The 22,943-nt window shown below is 45.0% G+C and overlaps 3 protein-coding genes and 1 long non-coding RNA gene across 8 annotated transcripts; 3 read left to right on the top strand and 1 right to left on the bottom strand.

Moving 5' to 3' along the window:
- Positions 1 to 186: 186 nt before the first annotated feature.
- Positions 187 to 2,024, top strand: LOC108151675 (cold shock domain-containing protein CG9705). 2 transcript variants are annotated; one of them, XM_017280418.2, is made up of 5 exons: positions 187 to 335; positions 491 to 539; positions 614 to 860; positions 1,027 to 1,149; positions 1,228 to 2,024. In XM_017280418.2, exons 3-5 carry the CDS (start codon positions 727 to 729, stop codon positions 1,397 to 1,399), a joined length of 429 nt encoding a protein of 142 aa, XP_017135907.1. In that variant the 5' UTR covers positions 187 to 335; positions 491 to 539; positions 614 to 726; the 3' UTR covers positions 1,400 to 2,024. The 2 variants fall into 2 exon arrangements, with proteins under 2 accessions (XP_017135907.1, XP_017135906.1); XM_017280417.2 differs by having other exon boundaries at positions 187 to 352.
- A 497-nt stretch (positions 2,025 to 2,521) lies between these two features.
- On the top strand, positions 2,522 to 4,276 carry LOC108151557 (arginine kinase). The gene has a single exon (XM_033387634.1). It carries the CDS (start codon positions 3,045 to 3,047, stop codon positions 4,197 to 4,199), a length of 1,155 nt encoding a protein of 384 aa, XP_033243525.1. The 5' UTR covers positions 2,522 to 3,044; the 3' UTR covers positions 4,200 to 4,276.
- Positions 4,277 to 4,397: 121 nt separating this feature from the next.
- On the bottom strand, positions 4,398 to 20,809 carry LOC108151555 (arginine kinase). Of its 4 annotated transcripts, XM_017280221.2 has the most exons (3): positions 20,757 to 20,809; positions 17,601 to 18,182; positions 4,398 to 5,916 (listed from the first exon to the last, which is right to left on the bottom strand). In XM_017280221.2, exons 1-3 carry the CDS (start codon positions 20,798 to 20,800, stop codon positions 4,833 to 4,835), a joined length of 1,710 nt encoding a protein of 569 aa, XP_017135710.1. In that variant the 5' UTR covers positions 20,801 to 20,809; the 3' UTR covers positions 4,398 to 4,832. The 4 variants fall into 4 exon arrangements, with proteins under 4 accessions (XP_017135710.1, XP_033243524.1, XP_017135712.1 ...); XM_033387633.1 differs by lacking the exon at positions 17,601 to 18,182; XM_017280223.2 differs by lacking the exons at positions 17,601 to 18,182; positions 20,757 to 20,809 and adding an exon at positions 13,332 to 13,433.
- LOC117186624 lies at positions 15,852 to 18,673 on the top strand. Its single transcript, XR_004471609.1, has 3 exons — positions 15,852 to 15,991; positions 16,055 to 16,234; positions 18,323 to 18,673. It is a non-coding gene; the product is annotated as an uncharacterized LOC117186624 (long non-coding RNA).
- Positions 20,810 to 22,943: the final 2,134 nt, after the last annotated feature.

Here is a 22,943-nt window from a genome sequence, read left to right as displayed (position 1 = left end):
GTATGGCAGTCTTTTTTGCGAGTAATGAGGAAGGGTATAATGGATCTGCAAGAAGAATTTACAAACAGTAAACACTCAAGTTTTTCACCTGTTTAAATAGAGGAGGGTCAGGAGGGCTAAGCTCGTTTTTTCATCGGTATATTCACGGTATATTTGGAACGGACGGTATGTTTCTGGCGAAAAGTATAGATAATTCCACGGTCACACTGCCCTATCTTTGGACGCCTTCGCAGCCGCGATTTGCTGAAAAAATCAAAAAACCGCTTTTGAAATCGGTAAAAGTGCAAGATATACCAGCTGAATAAAGTCACGGCACGTACAGTGAAACCCCTGCAGTGAGTTTCAAGTTGAAGTAAGAATTCCATCGAACCCAACCGGCATTTCGCCTCGCGGCAAATAATTGCATCAGTATTGGTGGCCGCCGCCGCCAAAGCACAGCAAAGCGCAAACCAAAGAAAGTTTGCTCATTACAATTGTAAATCATTTACAGGTGTTAATTAGAAAGATAGAGAGGGAGCTTTTCCAGATAGAAAAGATTGGTAAGGCGACATTGCGGGGCGAAATATACCACAACGCAATTAACCCTCTGCGCCCCTGGCCTTGAACTCAATAGACTTGGCTGCCGTCCATACAGTGACGCCGCTACACACAGACACACATACCCGAAAGCCGCTTTCCTGCCACTGCTCTACTAACCGAAAGAAAAGAACCGAACTTGAAAGAACCATGGCTGACCCAAAGACACCCGAGAAGATGCTTTCCGCCAAGCCGCCAGTGTTCCATCATCATAATAACAGCCCGAATGCCTCGCTGCAGCTACCGAGTCCCATAATCACGCGACGCACACGCACGGCCTCGACGTAAGTCCATCTCCTACATCTCCATCTCCCTTTCTCTGGCATTGATTTAATTGTCTCTTCCCACTGCTCCCTCCATCCATTGGACCTGTCCGTCGCTTTTGCGCGCGCACAAAACACACACAAAAAAAACACAACATAAACCCAACAAAAAATGGAATAAATTTAGCTCGGCTCGGGCCTTGGAGAACCCAGTGGTGACCGGCGTGGTAAAGTCCTTTAGCCGTAGCAAAGGACACGGCTTTATAATCCCCACCGCCGGTGGCGAGGACGTTTTTTGCCATGTTTCCGAGTAAGTTGTTAAATAATGCATTCAACCTTCGCTTCGCCCACCGTTTAACGTTTCGCTCACTGCTCACAAAAATTCCAGCATCGAAGGTGAATATGTGCCCATGCCCGGGGATGAGGTCAAATACCGTCTGTGCGCCATTCCACCAAAGTACGAGAAACACCAGGCCGTGCACGTACAGATAAGCAACTTGACTCCCGAGGTGCACCACAAATGGGAGGAGCCCGTGTTTGGATCCTCGCCCGCCAAGTAGGTGTGGTGTGTTTGGAGGGAGGGTAAAGGAGGACGAATAAATGTTAGCAGCCTTCCATGGACTTTAATTGGACTGGAGCACGCCACACACGAGATGAAATGGAAACAACACGGAGGGGGAAAAAACCAACAATAACCATGAAAATGAAAGCGAACTGTCGAAAGAACCATAACAGAAACAGAACCAGAGACCAGAAAAGAAGAGCCAGCCATTAAAGTATCAATTGAACACTTACTTAATTAGACTCTAAGCGATAGAAGCGTTAGAAGCGATAGAAACAGAAAAACAGAACAGTCACAAATGTTGCCTTGAATTGGAAGAGGATAGCGACAGCTGAAACCAGTTTTACTCAAGTAATGCATATTGAAATCGTATTTGGAAATTGAAATTGTTGTTCGAGATCATTGATGACATGATGATCGCCTGCCAGCATGCCAGCCTACCAGCCAGGCCTTGCTCGGCCCGGCCCGTTTGTGTATCCACCAATTGGTTCTGGAGCCTGTATCAGTAATTATTTTTAATTATAATGAAATATCTGAATGTGTTCGCCAAGCAAACGAAACAGAAATTCAATTTATTATTATACCAACAAATGCTGCGAATTAAATATGCACTTTTTTTCAATCTTCATGAGTCTGTTGTATTGTGTGTGCTGCTTGCACGGAATGGAATGGTGAAATTGAATTTTATCTGCATGTTAATGTATTGTATACATTGTACGAATATATACATGCCCCAGTTGTACAATGTCTTATCTGTGGGCATGGGAAGTCGAGCAACTGGACTATCGCAGTGTGTATACCCAAGTGTACCTATCTAAAAATAGCTCAAAAAATGCCCCAAGTTGAATTTAAAAATTGGTTGGGCGCGAACAATTTGAATTTAAGTTTACGAGTGGGACGACCTTGTGGCCTGATCCGCCTCGGGATCGTCGAATGTTTTTTTACGGTCTACTTCTGGGATGAGTGACATCGGACGACACCATCGCTGCCTCCAAAATCTTTGAAAATCCCCTGAAAATCAAATTTTAACAGGGTCGCGCCCTTCACAGTGAGACCAGACCACAGTTGATAGTGTGACAGTAGCGCAAAAGCCAACGGGCACACTCCCAGCTGAGCCCATAGAACGCGTTAAGACTACTCTTCGCTCTCTTCAAATCGGTTAAAGCTCTCTTTTTCGCTCTCTGAATCGGGTACTGAATCGGTAGCAATGTGCCAAATATAAAAAACAGTGTGCGCTTTCTGGCGGAAAGGAGCGAGATAAGACGGCAACAGTAGTTGCACGCGATGCCGATAGAGACGCGAATGCAGCAACAGTATGTGGCAGCCCGGATCGCAGCCCCTCAGCAACACTGAGATTAGAGTCGTTCGCTGGTTGGCAACACCGGCGACTCTGCTAAGCGGTCTGGCATCTTGATATCTGACTTTGACGCTAAGCACAATGAATGTAGTTTAAATAATAATTAATAAAGATCCATAATAAGAACTCAAGCGTACATTGGCCAATGCGCCAAAAGTAGTTCCAGGAAATAATTAATAAAATATAGAGGCGTTGGCGTTGCCATATCGATCAAATTCAGCTGTTCACATATAATTTAAATTAATTTAATTTAATTCATTTCAAAATTTCAGTTAAATTTAAAATTATGCTGCGACTACGACCATTTCGCCTAGAGACATTTAAAGTTTTTTGCCGACATGCGAGCAAGACAGGGGGAGGCAAGCCTGTAGACTCGAATGCATTGGCGCAGCTGGAAGAGGGCTACAAGAAACTAGCTGCCTCCGATTCCAAATCGTTGCTGAAAAAGCACCTTAAAAAAGATATCTTTGACAATTTGAAAAAGAAGACAACACCATCCTTCAATTCTTCGCTGCTGGACTGCATTCAATCTGGGCTGTGCAACCACGACTCAGGCGTGGGAATCTACGCCCCCGACGCAGAGGCGTACAAAACGTTTGCCGACATCTTCGATCCCATTATCGAGGACTACCACAAGGGCTTCAAGAAAACGGACAAGCACCCCGAGTCCTGCTTCGGACAGGGCAAGGATTTCGCTAATCTTGATCCTAACAACAAGTACATTGTGTCCACGCGTGTCCGATGCGGACGTTCTGTGAAAAACTTCCCCTTCAATCCCTGCCTGAGCGAGTTTGAGTATGCGGAGCTGGAGTGCATGATATCCGGTGCTTTGAATACGATGAGCGGTCAATATAAAGGTGGCTACCTACCGCTCTGCGGTATGGAGAAATCCGTGCAGCAGAAACTGATCGACGAGCACTTCCTGTTCAAGGAGGGCGACCGGTTCCTGGAGACGGCTGGTGCCTCGCGCTTTTGGCCCATCGGACGTGGCATTTACTTCAACGAGGCGCGCAATTTCCTAGTATGGGTTAACGAAGAGGACCACATCCGCATCATCTCCATGGAGAAGGGCGGGGATTTGGGCAAGGTGTACGATCGCATGATCGGCGGCGTCGAGGCCCTGGGCAAGTATCTGCAGTTCAGCCGCGACCAGCGTCTTGGCTATCTAACCTTCTGCCCTACAAATCTGGGCACAACAATCCGCGCGTCCGTTCATATCAAGCTGCCCAATCTGACGGCGAATCCAGAGGAGATGAAAAAGCTGTCCACCAAATACAATCTGCAGGTGCGAGGCACTAGCGGCGAGCACACCGAGGCCAAGGGCGGGGTCCACGATATCTCCAATAAACGACGGATGGGTCTCACCGAGTACGAGGCCGTCAAAGAGATGTACGATGGCATTCGCGCCCTGATCGATGCCGAGAACAAGGAGTGCAAGTAGTAGCAGCCTACAGCCTACATCTTCGATTAGAATTTGGATACTGTAAATAAATGCATTTAAAATGCCAAGAATACTTACACTTTTGAGTCATTTTATCGTCAGTCAAGACACTTAATGGTTGGTTTATTTTTTTTTTATTATTTTTTTAATAATTTTAATTCTTTTATAAACTTAAGACTTAAAATAAAAGTATTTAAAGTTTTTGTTTTTTTTTTTTGTTTGACACGAGTGTCAAAATGTTACACATTCTTTTGTTTTGAATTAAGCAAATGTTTTTTTCTTGTCAAATAGTTCTCCATTGTTGTTTCTGGTGTTGCTGTTGTTGTGGGTGGTAGTGTTGCAAGGACTGCATGTTGTTGTAGAACGGATCTCTCAAAGTATACGAAAATGCCGAAAGACGCCAGGACTATGACAGACAGCTGCTCCACAATCACTACAAACTAGATTGATTGGCAGCCCGCACCGCCCAAAAGCGACAAGGCGGACGAGCTGAAGATTTCTACGTGTTTCTGTTGTTGTTCTTCTTGTTTTTGTGTTTGTTTTTATTGTTTCGTTCCCTGACTGGAGGCGAGGCGATGGTGTTGCACGTGCAGAGTCGGGGAGAACGTTGCTTGGTGGTTTGCTGTTAACAATTTACAAGCTCTTCTCAAGCTTGATCAGCTCGGTGATGCCATCGTACATCTCTTTGACGGCATCGTATTCGGTGAGACCCATGCGACGCTTGTTGGAGATGTCATAGACACCGCCCTCGGCTTCGGTGTGCTCGCCACGGGTGCCGCGCACCTGAAGGTTGTACTTGGCGGCAACTTCCTCGAGCTTGGCCTTGTTAGAGGCCAATTTAGGGACCTTGATGTGCACGGAGGCACGGATGGTGGTGCCCAAGTTGGTGGGGCAGAAGGTCAAGAAACCAAGACGATCGTCGTGGCTGAAGGGCACACGCTTCTCGATCTCGTTGACGGCAGTGACCAGGCGAGTGTAAATCTGGCCCAGATCACCACCCTGCTGCATGGAGATGATGCGGAGATGATCCTCCTCATTGCACCAGACCAGGAAGGTCTTGGCATCGTTGTGGTAGATGCCACGGCCGCTGGGCCAGTAACGGCAAGCGTTGGCAGCCTGGAGGAATCGATCGCCCTCCTTGAACAAGAAGTGATCATCGATGAGCTGCTGCTGCACGCCCTTCTCCATGCCAGTCAGGGGGTAAAACTTGCCCTTCAGCTCACCATCCAGACCGGACAGGGTGGTGCTGACCTTGCCCTCCATCTCCTTGTACTGGGCCTCGGTCAAGCAGGGGTTGAAAGGATAACCCTGCATGGAGCGACCGCAACGGACGCGAGTAGAGATCACATACTCGTTGGTTGGGTCCACGTTGCCGAAGCTCTTGACATCACCGAAGTTCGAGGCCGGGTGCTTGTCGGTCTTCTTGAAGCCACCATGGTAGTCCTCAATGATGGGATCGAACAGATCGGCGAACACTGTGTACGACTCAGCATCGGGGGCATAGATGCCGACGCCGGAGTCGTGGTTCTCCAGACCGGACTGGATCACATCCAGAAGAGTCGACTTGAAGGTGGGGGTCACCTTGTTCTTCAAGTTGTCGAAGACCTCCTTGGTCAGGTACTTCTTCAACAGCGATTTCGAGTCGGAGGCGGCCAGCTTGGCAAAGCCCTCTTCCAGTTTAGCGAGAACAGCAGCGTCAACCATGGTGTCTTGTTTGCTGCAAGTGGATACAAAAACACGGACACAGTTAGTTTAGGGCGTGGCAGTATATGGCACTAAATAATATGAGATTCCCATTAAGTTGTTATTCCGTGTGTTTGTGGCGCCTAAAAGACGGCAACATGTCCCCGCATTTGCTCAATTCCTTTTTGTTTGTCCCCGCAATTAGTTTTGGGGTTATGGCCATGTGCTCACTCTCGACTTTGGCCCGCCGGCACGCGACTGCCACACAATACACCATACACCCCTCACCTCTTACCGATTACCACCACCCATCCCATCACCCATCACATCACCCCTGATCCATACGTACGCCACTTGTGTACGATTGTACGGTTGCTGCCTTGTACACGGTGGTTGCTGTCAGCTCCTCTGTGTCGCCTCTTCTCTCTGGCGGGTGTCCTGCTTTTGGTGGTGGCTGACTAAAACATTTTTGCCGGCTGCCGCTGAATATGCAAACGACGGCACACTATATCAATGTACACGCCTCGGCTCTGACTCTGCCATGCGCACTACAGCAACATGGCGACGAACCGGCCCCCAGTCAGAGCCAGGGCCCGAGCTAGAGGTTCAGCCAAAGTTCAGGGCAATAATAACTTTTGTATGGCATTTTATTTTTGGGGGCTTTTCACAGACAACTTCACGCAGTCCCTCCGATACCTCCCCGTCCTGCATCGACGACGACACACACACATGACGTCAGATCCAGGGATACAGACACAATGCCCGCCCATCGTCTAGGACCTAGGCCAAAAGGGAAGCCCTAGGCCTAGCTCAAGACCAAGACCACTAGACCCAACTAGTATGTACACACCCATCTTCTCCAGCAACAGCAGCAGCTGTGGCTGCGGTTCCATTGGGCTCTCCTCCGTTGGCTACATCGCCCTCGATCACCTTCTCCTTCTTATCCTTGGAGGCACACAGACCCATTTTGTAGTAGGTGTTTTTGTGTGTGTTGTAGATTGGTTGTAAAGTTTCAAAAACGTTTAAAAATTTGGCGTTTGCTTGGTCACAAAGTTGGTGTTTTTGTTGGTGTGTATACAAATTGGGGAGGATTCCCAATTAATCTTCTTTTTTCTTATGCTTTTGCTTTTGCAGGTAAAATGAAATCACAATGTAGCTATAGCTCTACTATAGTATATAGATCTATAATCTCTCTATCTGTATCTTTCTCTCCCTTCGGATCACGCTTAAACCCACAGACAAAAAAAAAAGATACACAGACACGCCGCTTGACTTAATGTTTAATGGGTATTGCTTTTCGACTTTCAATGATTTTCGGTGTTTTTGGTGGTCTGCTTCGTTGGTATCAAAATAACGGACGCAACAATTTTAGAAATATTAATATTTTAGTTCGGTTTTTCGGATTTATATCTTTTTTCTGCGAACTCTCTTTCAGGCTTTCAGCTGCCGCGCCCAAAAGTATACTACACTAAACAAACACTACGCAACGTTTTCGAAGGGAGCAAAGGACTTGCTGACTGCTGCTTGGTTGGCTGACTACTACTGGTACTGGCATTGGTACAGAGCTGCTCTGCTCTGCTCTGCCACTGCTTTTCTTTCGTGGGCTGTCTGCACAATGTTTAGCGCGCGCGTTTTGCTCGACAAACGAGAACGAGGGCTACAAGGACTACGAGAACTTGGATTTGGACGAACGAACTCAATCGGCAAATCGAAAGGAACTGAGAGCTGACGCATCCATGGGCCCCGCACATAGCCGACAGTCGGCATTTGTAGCACGAGAGGATTCAGCAGAGAGAAACAGCAACAGAGACAGAGAGAGCAAGAGAGAGCGAGCGCGAGGCATCGCTGTATTTGCCGAAAATTCTCAATTTCTTTATTTTAGCTGTGAGAGGGTTGGTCCGAGAGGTCGAGGGTTGCAGCAGCAGCAGCAGCATTGCCTACCCGCAGGCGCCGGCCCAAACTGTTGCCGGATGAGCGGCTACATAATGCGGAAGGATATATTTATATGATGCGTTGGGCGCACCCCACTCAGACCCACCACGACCAGATCCAACCCGTTGCCTCGTTCGAGTGAATCAATAAAATTTATAGCACGCGACGCAGTAGGCAGCTGCGAATTGTTGAGCCTAGAGCCGGATCAGGGACAGAAGCAGGAGCAGCACACGCAAAAAAGGAGACGGCGACAGGGATGTTCGGTCAAGTCAACTTCAAGTGTCGTGCCAGAGTGTGAAATGTGCTCCTGGTAATGACATGAACGAGACAATCATCCCATCCCTTTCCACCCTCCATTTCTTTGCCGGCTCAAGTGAGAAAAAAAAAATCAATTACTCGGTAAATCGAAATTAAAGCCAGCTTGCGGGTTTCCCAGGACCAGGGTAAAGCGTGTACTCAAGGCTTTAAATAATCCATTGTGTGTTATGCGAAAGGAGGTTCGGTCCTGTCAGTACTTCCAGGAGAGTCCCGGCCGCTGGCTGATCCAAGTCGGGAAGGGGGCATAGGATGAATGGATCCAGTTCAGTTCAATGAAACCGGCTGCCACCAGAGACATTGCGTGTCGAGTGCACATTAGTTCGTGAAAAATTTCATTTACTTTGCCCGAACCACATCCCATGCCCCAGCCCCAGACCCGGCCTTAGTCGGCCACCTCTTATTTCAGACTTTTGTTTTGTTTTGGCTAATTTCATTTGCAGCTTCAATTACACGGCCAGACAGGGTGTCAGTCAGTGGCAAAGTCAGTGACAGTCATTCCTTCTCCAGGGTGAGTAATCGCCAACGATCGATCAGTTTTCTTTCCATCTCCGTTTTCCATTCGTCCGTCTGGTGCTTTTGTAAATATTGATTTGAAATGGAAAACACTTTGCCAACTCAGCCCCACCTCTGAGCCTCCTCCTCCTCCCTCTGCTCTGCTCTGTCTGTGCAGCCGTTATTGATTGTGGAAACTTACAGGCCACCTACCATTCGGGAGTCATACGAGTTTGTACTGTCGGCCCTCCACTTTGAATGAGTAAACTTAGGCTTGTTAATGCCCTCTAAAGATAGTGGAGGAGCTTCGCTAATTGCAACGCACTGGGGACTGGTTATAGGGTGTACAAATACGAATACGAGTTCTACGAGTGCTAAAATCTCGAAAGATAATAATAATGGCCATAAATGGCAGCTGACTTAGGTGCGTTTGGAACTTATCAATTAACTCGAGTGCCCTGCCCGATAGTCAATGAAAGATTGACTTGATGAAACTGGAGCACACACATACACATAAAGGGGGGGGGGGACAAACGAAGGAAAAACCCCACTGACTGGAAGAACGGGCAGATTGAAAGGCAGGTCCTTCAAGGACAAGCAAATCAAATTAAAATACTGATTTCGTTATGCAACCGCCGTAACGATGAAGTACACAACCACAACCACAACCACAACCACCACCACCGAAGGGGTCACAAGGATATGCAGCAGGCAACCCCCGAAGGAAGCAAGCAAGCAGGATCGAATCGGATCGGATCAGATCAGTGGCAGAATGAAAGTCTGTGCAGAGCAGCTCAGCCTATCAAACCCCTATTATTGTCATTAGTGTCATAGGGAAGCTCTCGCTCTCTAATCACACACGCGTCACCAACTTTGAATTAGGAGAAATTAGAGCCTTTATGCTTTATAATGGTATCACGCAATCGGCACGACTTCTCTAGTTTTTGTGATTTTTGCAACCGTCAAGGCTTAACAACAATTCGCGAATGACTGGCACTGAAAATTACTGAATGCGACTCCGTCAGAGCTGAAAAAAGAGTAACACAGAGAGTGCCACAAATAGGTAGAGCCCCAATAAAAAGAGAGTTGAATGAGATCAAGTGAGAGAGAGAGAGAGAGTGAGCTTGTTGTTGGCCAAGATAAGCTTTTGGCCCTGATAAGCTTAGGCACTTTCAAATGGCAATCAGGGCTGCAGCTGTCTCTCCGTCTGGGACACGATCAGAGGAAGCAGAGGAGCTGCCATCCCGCCGATTAGATAGCGTGAGATGTGAGCAAACAGTCTTCCAGCCACAAGGCGGTCTTTTGGCTGGCCAAGAAACTATAAAATAAGTTATGGTACAAGTTGCCTCCGAAAGAATCGATGCCAAAAACAATCGAATAAACCGAAATTGGCAGGCAGCCGTTTAGCCAGTGCAATGGGCAGTATATGTTTATGGCCACTCTGGTGGTTCGTTCACCCGAGAAATCGCTGAAATAGTTTGCCTTCCTTTTTTAATTGCATAAACCATTGGCCTGGCCTGGCCAGTCGATTGCACAAAGAAATTGGCAAAGTGCACGAAAATAATTCGAAATTTATTTCGGGAAATTGGACATCGCAAGCGTTGTCGTCGCTTTAGTCCGAATACGTAAGCGATTGCAACGAGAAATTGGCGGCTGACTCTGCAGACAGCCCAAAACTGGTCAAGCTTTTAATAAGAGGTAGCTGACAGGCGGGACAGACAGCCTACATTGTTCACACATTCATTACCATCCATGAATTGGGCCCCTACTGGGCCAGACATTAATACAAGTTGAGACTGGCCCATGCCCGTGCCAGCCAGCAGCATTTCAACATAAAGCTCTTATTAAAATATGGGGGAACGTATAGGGGTAGGTATTTAGGGGCGTGAGCATTGATTGAGGCCTGCCGCTGGTCGCCCGCATTTCCAAGTAATTTTGGGATCTCATCTTTATTTAGTTCTCTTTGCCTGCTGCCATGGCTCGTAATTTAATTAAAATTCTTTTGGCAAAACGTCAAAGCATCTCACACTCAATTAGGAAGGCGCACACACACAATACATATATATATACATATACCATATATAGAATCTTCTTAGGTGTGTAAAAACTAAAGATATAAACATCAAATAAAATACATATTCTTTTGCATATTTTTTTTTTATTTTGCAGACCAGCAAGTGGCGCAAAATATTTTCCTGGCATTTCTCACTCATTACCCGGATGTCGTTGATTTAAATTTGTCTGCTGTCTGGGAAGACAATCAGCGAGAGTCGGACGACATTTCATTAAGCTATACAACAGCCAGCAAGGGGCTGACGCTATATATGCATGCTGTACTAGTACTAGATATTCCGGGAAATAAGGGTGATCTTTATAGAAAATGCAAGAGCAGGACTGTCACTACACGACTCTGTTTCTACAAATCAATTCTACATGTATTTTACATTTGCATGTAGCTCTAACCACTGTGTAAAACATAAAGCTTTTAACTGATTTTCTATGAGCTTTTCCAAAAGCTTTATCTGATTTTTTGATTGCAGGTAAGTCCTGTAAAGTTTGAAAATTTCAAAAGTTCTCTCTTTTCCGTTTCTGCCGTTGAGCTTTCGCTCAGCTACAGTCGCTTCGAAAATGCTGAATTCCTTTCTCTTCCCACCACCGCCGACAGCTTTTCAGCAATTTGATTCGTTTATTCGTTGTTTGTCTGAAATTCTAGCCCAGTCAAAATATTAATTTATTTTCTGTCAAATAAATTATGAGAAAAATTAAGCAGAAATCGTATTTTGTGGAATTGATTGGCTGTCGCCATTTCCTGTCTGTGCAAAAAAGAACCGAACCGAACCGAACTGAACCGAGACCCAACCCCAGCTTTGATTATATAATAGTGCAATATAAAGCCTTCTGTTTAGCCATCGAATACAACGAGAAGCGTTAGCCTGTTAACTATCTAGGCTAGAGGGGTGGAAATTGTTTTTCCCAATGTTTGAAAAGATAATCGTGTTCCTCTTCTACATACACATATATGTACATTTGAGGCTGTCTTTTCCAGCATTTTCCATTTCTATTCATTTCACTTAAATGGATCTCAATTGAATAATTAACAGCCATGTGCCAGTACCAGAGAAGCAATTCGTACAACAAATGTTATACGCTATTTGTTTGTTAAATAAAATTCACTAGTGAGTAGAATTGCCCAATTCCCATTCCCGTGTCAGCTGATGTGTGTGTGCCATAGCCTATACCTTTGGAATTTTTGTGAAGCTATGGCTCTCAGGTATGGTATAGTATGGTGTGTCTATGGTATGCTGCCTATTGCATCTCCCCAGAACCCACCATATTGTACTACCCTATCTATCTGGTATAGGGAAATGCGTATGCGTATACGTATCTGTGGCTATGTTGGTGCTTTTGTTTAGCTTATTTGCTTTGGCGGGGTTGTATTTTTAGCAGCCGGCAATATATCAACTCGAGCCCGAAACGGCTGCTCCCGCTGTTGGTTCAGGCACTAAATTTGGCCAACCGCCCGCACGCTCAGTCCCCATCAAACTGTAGGCAGGCAATGCTAGGCAGGATTATATAATCGAAAATTTGCTGCCTTGCGCTTCGGCTGTGGGTGTGCTGTGCGCATTCCTGTGATTTGATTTCGGTCAGCCCAGCATTATTCAGTAAATTGTGCAAAAATTGGCAGATACAATATCTAGAAGACGATAAGCTATACATTTTGATTATGCAATCGCCTGGCATTGACCGCGAAAGTGAGTATATTTTATTGCTCAAAACGAACAATTCTTATTATAGCCCACGGCCCATGGCCGGGCGGGGGAGGGCAAGTTCAGGGCACGAAGCCAGCAAAGTACTAACTGAAAGTGGTTCTCTTTCGCCGCCGTCGTCGCTGCCGTCGCCTCTTCTCTTATCTATTAGACGTGTGAGAACAGCACGTTAACAAGCCCACAATATCTTATCGGTATTGAATTGGCATATAACATAGAACGTTGCAATAATGATACTTTCTTGTGCAAGCCAATGAACGATCGACCTTAAACTGCAGTAACCCTCCCGGTAATTGGCAAGCAGCCGCATTCTGCGGTACAGTCCGGTACGCCGTTCATTGGCATTTGGCCGCAAAAATTGCACAACGGACAAACAGACAAACGGACAGGCAGACAACCAGGGCGGGTAGCACGTTTGCCAGACCATGACAGGGCCAAACTAGTTTGGCAAAACTACTTGGCAAAAAAACACGAACAAAAAAATATCTGAAAACTGCATAACGACGTAACTAAATACTCGGTATAAACTTGAGGCTTTGCCGGTAACCGGTTTTCTGTCATTTGGCTTTTGGGATTGCTCGTATTGCAATAAATGCACTCAGTATTGAGTATTAAGGTGACTCAGCGGGTGATCTTCTCGGTATATATATAAAAAAAAAAATACAAAAAAATGCATATTACTTCTTGGATGGAAACAGCAAAACAGCACCAAGCCAAGAAAATAAAAATAAACACACACAAACAGGATGCACTCTCCACTCACAAAAACCAAAGGAATTGTTGAAGTTGATTAAACAGATTGTTAGGCAGAAAATAAACTTTTAGATGCCACAAAACTTAAATATTTAACTCTAGATAAAATCACTAAGTATTATCTTTAGTATCTTTAGTATATTTTCACTTGATTTGCAATATATTTTTTGGTTGGAGAACGGCTCACCTTTGCAACCGTAGAATTCAACGTCCAACGATACAATGATCAGAATTATTCTGTTCTTTGACTCAACGGATTGCAGTCAGTTCGTACTAAGTGAGGCAGCAACGTTGGGGCCAGCGCTGGCAGAGCGGCGACAGCAGCGCTCCCTTCTTCTTTCACTTTCAAACCACACCAACACACACACAGACGCACGCCAAGCAGCACAGCAGAGACACAGAGAGAAAAAGCTACGGCCAGTGGTGCAGTGGTGTGGTTGTGCGAGTGTTGGAAGCCTGCTTGCCTCCTGGCGTGCCTCTGCTGCTTCTGCTGCCGCTCTGCCACCGTATCTGTGTGTAGTGGCAGCTTACCGCTCTGCCTCACCTGCGTGTGTGTGTGTGTGTGTGTAGTGGCAGCCCCAGCTCCCCATTGACGTAGGACGTGACGTATGACATAGAAGCAGAAAAAGTAAAGCTTTCGTTCTGCCAAAGAGGGCGACAGCAACAACACACACACAAACACAGGCACTAAAAGCTCTTCAGCCACACGCACGCACACATCCATACATAGAGGGACGGGACCGCTGTCGCTGGCAAAGAAAAGGAAAGTGCTGGCAGCGCAAACAGCTAGAAAACTGCATTGCATTGCTTCATTCCGGGTGTAGGAGCGAGAGGCCACAAGAGCGAGCCTGCAGGCAGGCTGTATCTGTATCTGTGTGCTTGAATAACTCTGCCTGCCACCGCTGCAGCGTCGTCAATTGGTGGGTGTGTTAGATACACACCACACCCATACGAATGCAAATAGTTTTCATTGCTTAATTATGAGCAGCAGACGACATCGCTTCGAGCGAAGCCCCCGCGATGAAATTAATAAAGGTATGAGTACGAGTAAGTGGCACAAATTAGCTCTACTCTACTCTCTTCTCATCCAAGAACTGGCAAAATTTGGGATGATTCAACAAAGCCAAGCCCCACTCAAAAATGCGTGAAATGTTGAATAAACAGTTTAAGCGGACCATCGGAGGGAGCTTATTATTTGACCAGATGGGGCCTCATATTCCCCAATAAACAGCTTCGGAAATACAGTACATACATGTATACATATGTATGTTTATATATATATATATATATATGCATATTGTGTCGCTGTGGTTGTCATGATCTAAGGCAAAAACAAACCATGGACGTAGCCATAAATTTTGGCACTGATACCGCGCTATATAAAAATGAAAAATTCTTGAAAATATCACGATAAAATGTAAAGAAATTTATAGAAAAGATTGGGGTAAGACTAAGGGGTAAGCAAGCCATAGTTATATTAAACATTCGCCTTCGTACATACATACAATCTATACCTTATAATAATACGAAAAGAACAATGATATTCTGACTTAGAAGTGAAACAAATAAACAAATCAGATAGATGGTTAATGTATAATCGCTTGCACGATCTCTAACAAAAGTCTTGAACTTGATATTGAATGCCTCCACAACATAGACGAGGGTACATATACGTATATATCTAGTTATATGCATGTATCTAGGTGTGAGGGAGCCCCAACAGAACATCGAACATATTCATTTGTTACTAAATGAAAAACTGAGGGAAAATATTTGAACAGTTGCCAACGAAAATTTATGCAATGCGCAGCAAACATCGGACGATCTATACGGTCTCTATCCTCCTCCACCACACTAATGTGCTGTTTTCAAAAAACACACACAACATTTTCTTTCCCGCGCGGCACACGAATTTTCCTTTCCATTCTCCACAGGCAGCCATTAAAAACATACATATGTACACAACGTTCGAGTATATTCAATGACCGTTTCAACAATCAAATAATAAATATCCAAAGATATTCAAAGAAATACCACATATATGCAGAGATTAACGTTTGATACGTATTAAAAGGCTGGCCACCGCCGCAGGATACTTATATAATCCAGAACTGTCATCGATCCCACTGGTTGGGGGCACGCTTTCGCATTTTCAATTTACTTTTCGTTTTCATTTTCGTTGCGACGCGGCTTTCGAGTGGCGCTGAAATTACGTAAATGCGCTCATCCCAACCATGAGCTTTTTCATCTTGCAGCCGCCGCCTTCTTTGGGGGCTCAGTGACTGGTGGATAGGATTTCCCGTGGAACAACAAAACAGCTGAATTATTACCCTTCTAACAAGTGCAGGAAGAAAGCGAAACCTATACTAAATACATGGGGAGCGACCTTGGAATGCTTGCGAAACAAGCTTTAGATACAATACAATGGCAACATTTTCGTTACTGTTGACACACAGTTGAGAAAGCACTTAGCATGTGTGTGCTTGCATACTATATAATAAATACATTATATACATATGTATATACTCGACTCACACACAATTTGAGCTGGGGAAATTCATGTGACAAGCCTCTGCTTTGAGAGGAAGCCGCGCTTGATTCAGCCACCACAGAGAGACAGAGCGAGATAGCGAGAGCTTATTTAAAAAGCCAGAGGGGCTTCTATTCCATGTACTAAATGTAATCGCAATCGTATCTTTATCCACACACGATGCGGGAAAAACTTGCATAACACTCTCATTGCGGTCCGCAGTGTTAGAGGCACTTAGTCACTGACTGATTGCGGTAGCAATGTTGGAGGCCAGGCCAGGCAATTCCGTCAATCTAGAATAGATTGCTATTTTGGGGGTCTGCGAAAAACGAGTGCCAAAAAAACGAGTAAACCATTTTAAATATTGTGTTATTAATTAGATCAATTTGAGGCTAGCCAAGCACGAGTTCCTTCCCCGCCCCCAAAGCGCACTCATTCCAGGTCAATTAGCAGTGAAATTATTGTTATAATGGAACATTTTTTTGGCTTTTTCGACGTGTGAGGCATGGGGAGCAATGACTAATTAACCATGGATTGCAACAGATCATACAAAGCTGCATGTATGTATTCGAAACAGTAATCTACACATGTATTTTTTCTAGTCTTTTGTTTGTTAAACAATATGTTGCCAAAAGCGACGCTTGCCAAAATCCATTTTTTTTCTGCATAGACGCGAGCCAACAGAACGAACACACAATATTTATCTGTACATTGCGTATGTAGTGTGTATGTACACTACATTTAGGTATGCATATACATATGTACATATATCCATCCATCCATTCAGTTATACTAGGTAGGGTAGGGATATGGGAAGATCAAATGAGACACCTAAGTGAGGGCCGGCAAAAATTAAGACCTCTGCCCATCGGGAAATGGTTATTATGAAAGAATGCCCCAAAGACATGAGGCATGACGTGGGTTCTGTGGCTCTAAAGGCACCTAAAAATAGGCTCCCCGCGTCAGTTGTAGCACCAGGAGACAACTGGCACTGCCACTGCAGCTGCATAGCCAATTTGCTGCACAAAAACAATAAAACATACAAATTGTCGGGCCACAGCAGCGCTGCGACTGCGTTTCCAAATAAAAATAACCTCTGCATGGGGGAGATCATGTGACCTGACGACGACGACGTCGGCGACGCACAACGGAGGAGACTGCGGACGGATGACAGGTCTCATAATGGCCCGACAGCGGCACATCATTTCAATTTCCATTTCATTTTGCATTTGAGGAGTGGGCAGCTAGCCAAAAAGCTAAAAATCTGATTCGTGGGGGCCAGCAATAAAGCACTCAGCGCCTGGCCAGTGGCCACATCCTTGAACACCTGGCAAGGACAAGGCAAGTGGTTTGCGTGCCCCAAGGCTTCACATTTCGGCCGTGGCTGTGGCTGAGTCGCAAAACGCTTGGTAGATTAATATTAATGGGAAATCAATTTCGTGCAATTAGAGGAATTGGAAAAAGAACAGATGGCCGGGCAGAGTTAATAAATAAACTGAAACTTGCACTTGCAACAGAGCCCAACTGCAGGAGAACGGAGCTGACGGACGGCCGCCATGTGAGCTGTCCGCCCAAGCACAGAACATGAGATAAAAATAACACCAGGCAAATTGTGGTCCCCCCATCGCCATCGCCACCGCCATGCTATCATCATCATGATCCAACATTTCTGATGATGCTGCTGCATGTGGGCATGGCAACGAATCAACGGGGACTTGGGTGCCGGGCCTCGTGTCGCCAGCGGCTCGGCCTCCACATGGCAACTATTTTCGCCAGCAGAAGTCACCAGGGTGCATTGAACTCGCCTCGGCTCGCCTTGCTTCGAGTCAGAGATGCGGAAATGGCCCCTTACACAAAAAATATCAAATTTAACAACTTAAAAGTCTACAAAAATAAGTGCAGCCAAGTGTGCAGGGGTCCGCTTACCGCTCGCCAGCCTTCTGCGCCTCCTTAATCGACTGGATGAAGGCGTTCGACTCGCCCTTGATGAAGTCATTGCTAGCGTCTTTCAGCTCCTGGGGAACCTTGATTGCTGGCTGCTCGGCATCGAACAGCTTCTTGTCCAGGCCGTCGCCCATTTGGTTGCCATTAGTGGCATTTCCATTGGTGTTGTTCAAGGATTTTGGCAACGGGATAGGCATCTTGTCTGCTGTCTTTGGTGGAGTACTTGGTTGAGGTACTACTGTAGCAGGAGCTGGCTTCGGTGGGGCAACCACTGGAACTGAAGCAGGAGTGAGTTCTGGTTTGGGAGCAGGTGGCGCTACTTTAGGGGGAACAGGAGCCGGCGCAGGCGCTGGAGCAGGAGCTGAGACCGTTGTCGGTTTGGGAACAACAGGCACCGCAGGTTTCGGTGGATCTGATTTTGGAGCAGGTACTGCTTCTGGCTTCGGGGCTGGTGCGGGTTGCTTAGCTGGTGCTGGTGCGGGCGCAGGAGCTGGATTCGCTGGCTTGTTGTCTAACGCGGGAGTTGCAGGCTTGTTGGAACTAAATAACCAAGCCAAACGCTTGCTACAAAATAAACAAAATCAAAAAGAAAATATAAATTAACAAACAAAATCAATTAAAGAACTTAAAATGTAACTCAAATAACATAAAGCCACGCCACAATTTCTTTCATCTCCTTTCCCAATGACTTTTTTCTTCCACAGAATGTTCTCGAATGTGCGGAGGACGCTGCACGGAGCACCCAAGCATGGCACGAATTGCCAATACGCCTTTTCTAATACATTGCATTGCAAATCGAATCGTTTCTAACTTCACTGCCCACAATTTTAAGTTAATAGTTTACTTTATACACTTTTTGCACTTCTTTTCTGCGAAAATACAGCCTACAGTCTATTTGCGATGAAAAAAGCATAGTAACCAGTCTCGTCGTATTTTTGCAACTTTTACCCATTTTTCGGCTACTATTCGACTCACCTTCGACTTTAGACAATGCAATCAAATAAAAATGAAATTAATTGTGAATTATTTGACATTAAACGCTTGGTTTTTTCCGAAAATTCTGAATCAATTTTCTACTTAACCTTGTTCTACTTGCTTTTATTGGATTTTGCGAAAAAAAGGCTTTAGCGAAAATGGTACAAAAAAGGCTTTAGCGAAATATGTAGGTCAAAACAAAGAACGAAAGAGGATTGTCGTTCCAATTGCTCAATTTAGAGATTCCGTTGAATAATTCTGCCTAACTAAAACCCTTAGTTTTGCCCACATAATTTTAGGCCGTTGATGAATAAATTTTCTTCAAGATTGGCTAGTTTTTAGTCCTTGCTTTTATTGGTTTTTTGACTAAAACAAGGTTTAAACAAAATGGTTCAACAAAAAAACAGTCGCAATGTTGCTGGTATTTGAAGACATGATGCGTGTATAGGCCTTTGTACACCCTGTTTCGTTAATTTAATATGAAGATCAAACGTAATTTATTAAGACCTTTTCTCAAATTGATACGTTTTAGACATATTCATGTGTATTATTAGTATCTTGTATATATTTATCTCGATCCTGATACCTACGGAGGGTGGGACAAAACAAACATTTTCTCAATTCTATAACATCCTTCCCTAGGGTATGAAAATTAGTGTTACCGGGAATCATTGTTGTCAACCGGTTATTCACAATAATCCTTTTTCATCTTCCGTCGAATATTACTAGCTATATAGAACATTTAGCCATGCCCACATAATTTAATACGATTGATGGATCTACTTTCCACTTGACTGGCTTATTTTAAACTCTTGCTTTTGTTAGATTTTGTCTAAAAAAGGTTTTAGCGAAGGTCAAATACAAAGAGCAAAAGGGACGAAGGAAAACAAGCGGTGTGACCAGAGTCGGACTGAAACTTTTTCAAAATTATGAATAAGCCGGTTGAATTATCTATAATTGAAAGTTTATTATAGCTTGCAAATATTTATTATAGCTCTTAAGGGAGCTCCCCTTTATTCTCCCTATCATTAATATGTTGACATATAATCGAAAAATAGCTTATAGGGTCTCACTTGCAAAGTTTGAATTCCCGGAATCTATGTAATCGATATTCCAAGTCATCGAAGGATGAAACTTGAATTCAAATTCCAATGCAACGATTTACAGATTCTGTGTTTAAATTACTTTCGTTCTCCTCCCCTTCGCAATAGTAAGCATTTCTACTGTCACGTAGGCCAAACGGGCGGAAGAAATCGCAGAACTCGTGCGGCCAATAGATAAGTAAAAAAAAGTCAGGCACAAATACACAGCCCGGCCGGCGTTTCAGTTTTGCCAAACTAATACCGTGCCAAACTTTAATTATCACTTTCATTATTACGCTAATTGCCGGCAGATAACAACCGCTGGTCGTTTTGTTTGCCAAAATTGCGAATTCTGGTTCGCATAGGCGAATGTGAGAGTGTGTTTGTGGGTCGCTGGCGCTGATTGCACTTATCACGATGAGATTTAGAGCCAACCAACAGAAGCCGGTTGCTGCTGCTGACTTTGGAAGTCGAGACAGATCCATCATGTGACTGTGTGCACGGTGAGGGGTGAGTGAGTGATTGAGTAACTTTGTTGCTAAATGCAGGGAAACTATACTCGTAGATCGCCAGTTAGCACCTCCCATCCATAGCCAGCGATCCCACCACATGTGCGGAAAGAGAGAGTGGAGATTGGGGCTTAGATTGTATATAGATTGTTTCCGAGATGATTAGATTGTGGGAGTTTTACAGTTTTTGCGAAAATCTATTATAACGTGGAGGAAACCACTGCGATAGCAGTTATCTGAGTGACTTATGGAGTGAACGGTACACTCTACGCCAGCGGTGGGCGGGCTTTTTTATTTATATCCTTCTGGGCAGAGTAAAATTCGAGAAGAGCATCAACTGCTTATAAAAAGTTCTAGTGCAACGGAAAAGTTAGTCATAATTTTGAATGGCCTATAGAAGAGGGTATACAACAAGCAAACACCTCACCCTGCAATGTAGAAATAATGTCAAAGTACATGTGTCATACTACACGAACTTTACATTTGACCCGAAAAGCAGGCAACACAACAATAATTTGAATTGAAAAGCCAGTCCAGTCCTTGTCAAACCCCCCCATCTAACGGATACTTACCGGATTTCATCGACAGCAAATGTTAAATACCACAAAGCGAACATTTTTATTAGCTGAAAATAGATGAAAATCGCAATTAGAGTGAAAACTCAACCTGATGAATATGTATTCATTCGTATGTAGGTACGATTGTGCTATTAATTAATTGGGATTGTTTCGGCTGTAAATGGCAAATTCCACAACATGCACTTGTTGGGCTGACACTGAATTGCTGCTGTTGCTGCTTCTGCCACTGCTTATAATGATGATGTTGAATGACCTCGAAAGCGCAACAAATGACGTAGCCGATGAGTGTTGCAAAAAGTCAATCAGCAGCAGCAGAGACAGTGGCAACAGTAGCAGCAGCAACGGAGAGACAGCGCGCTTAAATTAATTCTCGAGACGCAGATAAAAGAGTATTTACAGAGGCACCAAAGAGCTCACGGAGCTCACAGCAAGACATGAGGGCAAATATGCCGGCATTATTCAAGGTTTATTTATAGAAAAAAGCCGGAACGGCTGCGAGAGTACCCCTACGATTGAAAATTGACTTGTTGAACCGCGCTGAACGCTCAAAATGCATTCGCAGAGCGCCGTTGAATGGCACCGTGAATGGCGCAACTTCTGGGCAGGCAGCCAGGCATTGGACCGTCCATTTGGGGATCCGAATCCGATATCAATGCGGCTAAAGAGCACTATGAATCTGAATGGCGCCACACAAACGCGAAGCGAACGTCTAAATATAGGGCTTGCCACCATCTCATCGATCAATTATTGCGGATAAGACCTGTAGGGATTTTGTTTACTCATCAGATTTATTCGTGCCGAAAGTTTGGTCTGGAAATTATGACAGCAGCAGCAATAGCAGCAGCGGTCTCTGTTTGTTTTCTTTCAAGGCATACGCGACGTATGAGCAATTTGAGAGTGACACACTAAGGCACACGCGCACACACACGGACAGTTATGTCACAGTCCGTGAGAGACGAGAGAGACACACCATAGATTTAGAGGAAGAAGGGTAGGGGGGGGGGGGGAGAGTGGGGGTGTTAACGGAGGCCCCTTTTGGGTCCACTCACCTTTTGCGCCTGCCGGATGGGTGGATAAATGGAGGACTTGTAAAACAGTTGGAAAAATCGTCTCTAAGCTATGTTAACTGGGGGTTCGTCTGGGTTCCTTGGCTCGCATCAAAAGGAGTGGAGTTGTTTAGTTTAAATGCCACTTCGAAGACTGTTCCAACGCAGTGTAAATTTTTTTTGCTAATTTTATTAAAATTTCATTTAACTAAATTGCAAATGTTTCTTCTTGCGGCCTGGCCTCTTGCTGCTTGCTGTTCTGTTGAATGTTTCTTTAATTTTTTTTCGACTGTCGGGCTCTGCTCTGTGCAAAAATCAACTGTTCGACTCGCGGCGACGACGACTACGATGACTATGACTACGCCGGCGAAGAGAGAGAACATGGCCGGAGAGCTACAGAGAGATAGAGAGAAAGAGAGAGAGAGAGAGCATGGCCGAGAGCGCCGACGCCAATGTTTCCACCGATTCCTAGCTGCATTTCGCGAAGCTTTTCTCTTGAGATTGCCCCCTTAAGCCCCTAAGCCCCCAAACCCCCAAAAACAAAAGGTGCTATTTGCGTGCTACAGTACGAGTACTCTCGATATTGGTTCATTACTCATGCGATTACGTTATGGCCCGACTATGTGTATCAATAATGGAGCTAAGGCTAAAACTGGACGAAAAGGCTGCATAAATCAATAAACGTAATATTTATTTATAGTTAACTTGGGCGAGACAATTGCACGGGTATTATTACAGCTGACTGCAGGGCTGTTGGTTACGGATCCCGTCACCGGTTTGATCCCCTACCAGAGCTATCTCATTTCCTAGTATTATCTGTCTGTTGACGCTTTTCGCCGGTTGTCTCTTGTCCAGATAAGACAGATAAGCCATTCGGAGACAGCGCTAGTCATTCATTTAACAGCACTATCTGAATGAAGACTCAACTATCTTAATTCTTCCAGAGAATGACGCGTATCATAATTATTTAATTGCTGCAGTTTGCCAGACACTGGGCCAGCCTCCGTTGCCATGTTGCATAACGTGCAACCGCTTACATAATCGGTCCTTGGACCGCGATAAAGCTGAGGGCGGCACCTACCAAAAACAAGGTCAAAAGTTCAAGGACTGAGAAAAGCTCTCGCCCACGAAGAGC

This window comes from Drosophila miranda, chromosome XR (assembly GCF_003369915.1).
Source record: "Drosophila miranda strain MSH22 chromosome XR, D.miranda_PacBio2.1, whole genome shotgun sequence".
Classification (NCBI taxonomy): domain Eukaryota; kingdom Metazoa; phylum Arthropoda; class Insecta; order Diptera; family Drosophilidae; genus Drosophila; species Drosophila miranda.
Note: the sequence above shows the minus strand (reverse complement) of the source record. Positions and strands in the feature narration are given on the sequence as shown.

Excerpts from the sequence above, each read along its gene's own strand:
- LOC108151675 (XM_017280418.2), top strand. The coding sequence starts at position 727 with ATGGCTGACCCAAAGACACCCGAGAAGATGCTTTCCGCCAAGCCGCCA. Across the intron at positions 861-1,026 it reads CGCACACGCACGGCCTCGAC|CTCGGCTCGGGCCTTGGAGA; the intron begins GTAAGTCCATCT and ends GAATAAATTTAG. Across the intron at positions 1,150-1,227 it reads GTTTTTTGCCATGTTTCCGA|CATCGAAGGTGAATATGTGC; the intron begins GTAAGTTGTTAA and ends CAAAAATTCCAG.
- LOC108151557 (XM_033387634.1), top strand. The coding sequence starts at position 3,045 with ATGCTGCGACTACGACCATTTCGCCTAGAGACATTTAAAGTTTTTTGC.
- LOC108151555 (XM_017280221.2), bottom strand. The coding sequence starts at position 20,800 with ATGTTCGCTTTGTGGTATTTAACATTTGCTGTCGATGAAATCCG. Across the intron at positions 18,183-20,756 it reads TTTGCTGTCGATGAAATCCG|CAAGCGTTTGGCTTGGTTAT; the intron begins GTAAGTATCCGT and ends TTTATTTTGTAG. Across the intron at positions 5,917-17,600 it reads GCGCAGAAGGCTGGCGAGCG|CAAACAAGACACCATGGTTG; the intron begins GTAAGCGGACCC and ends ATCCACTTGCAG.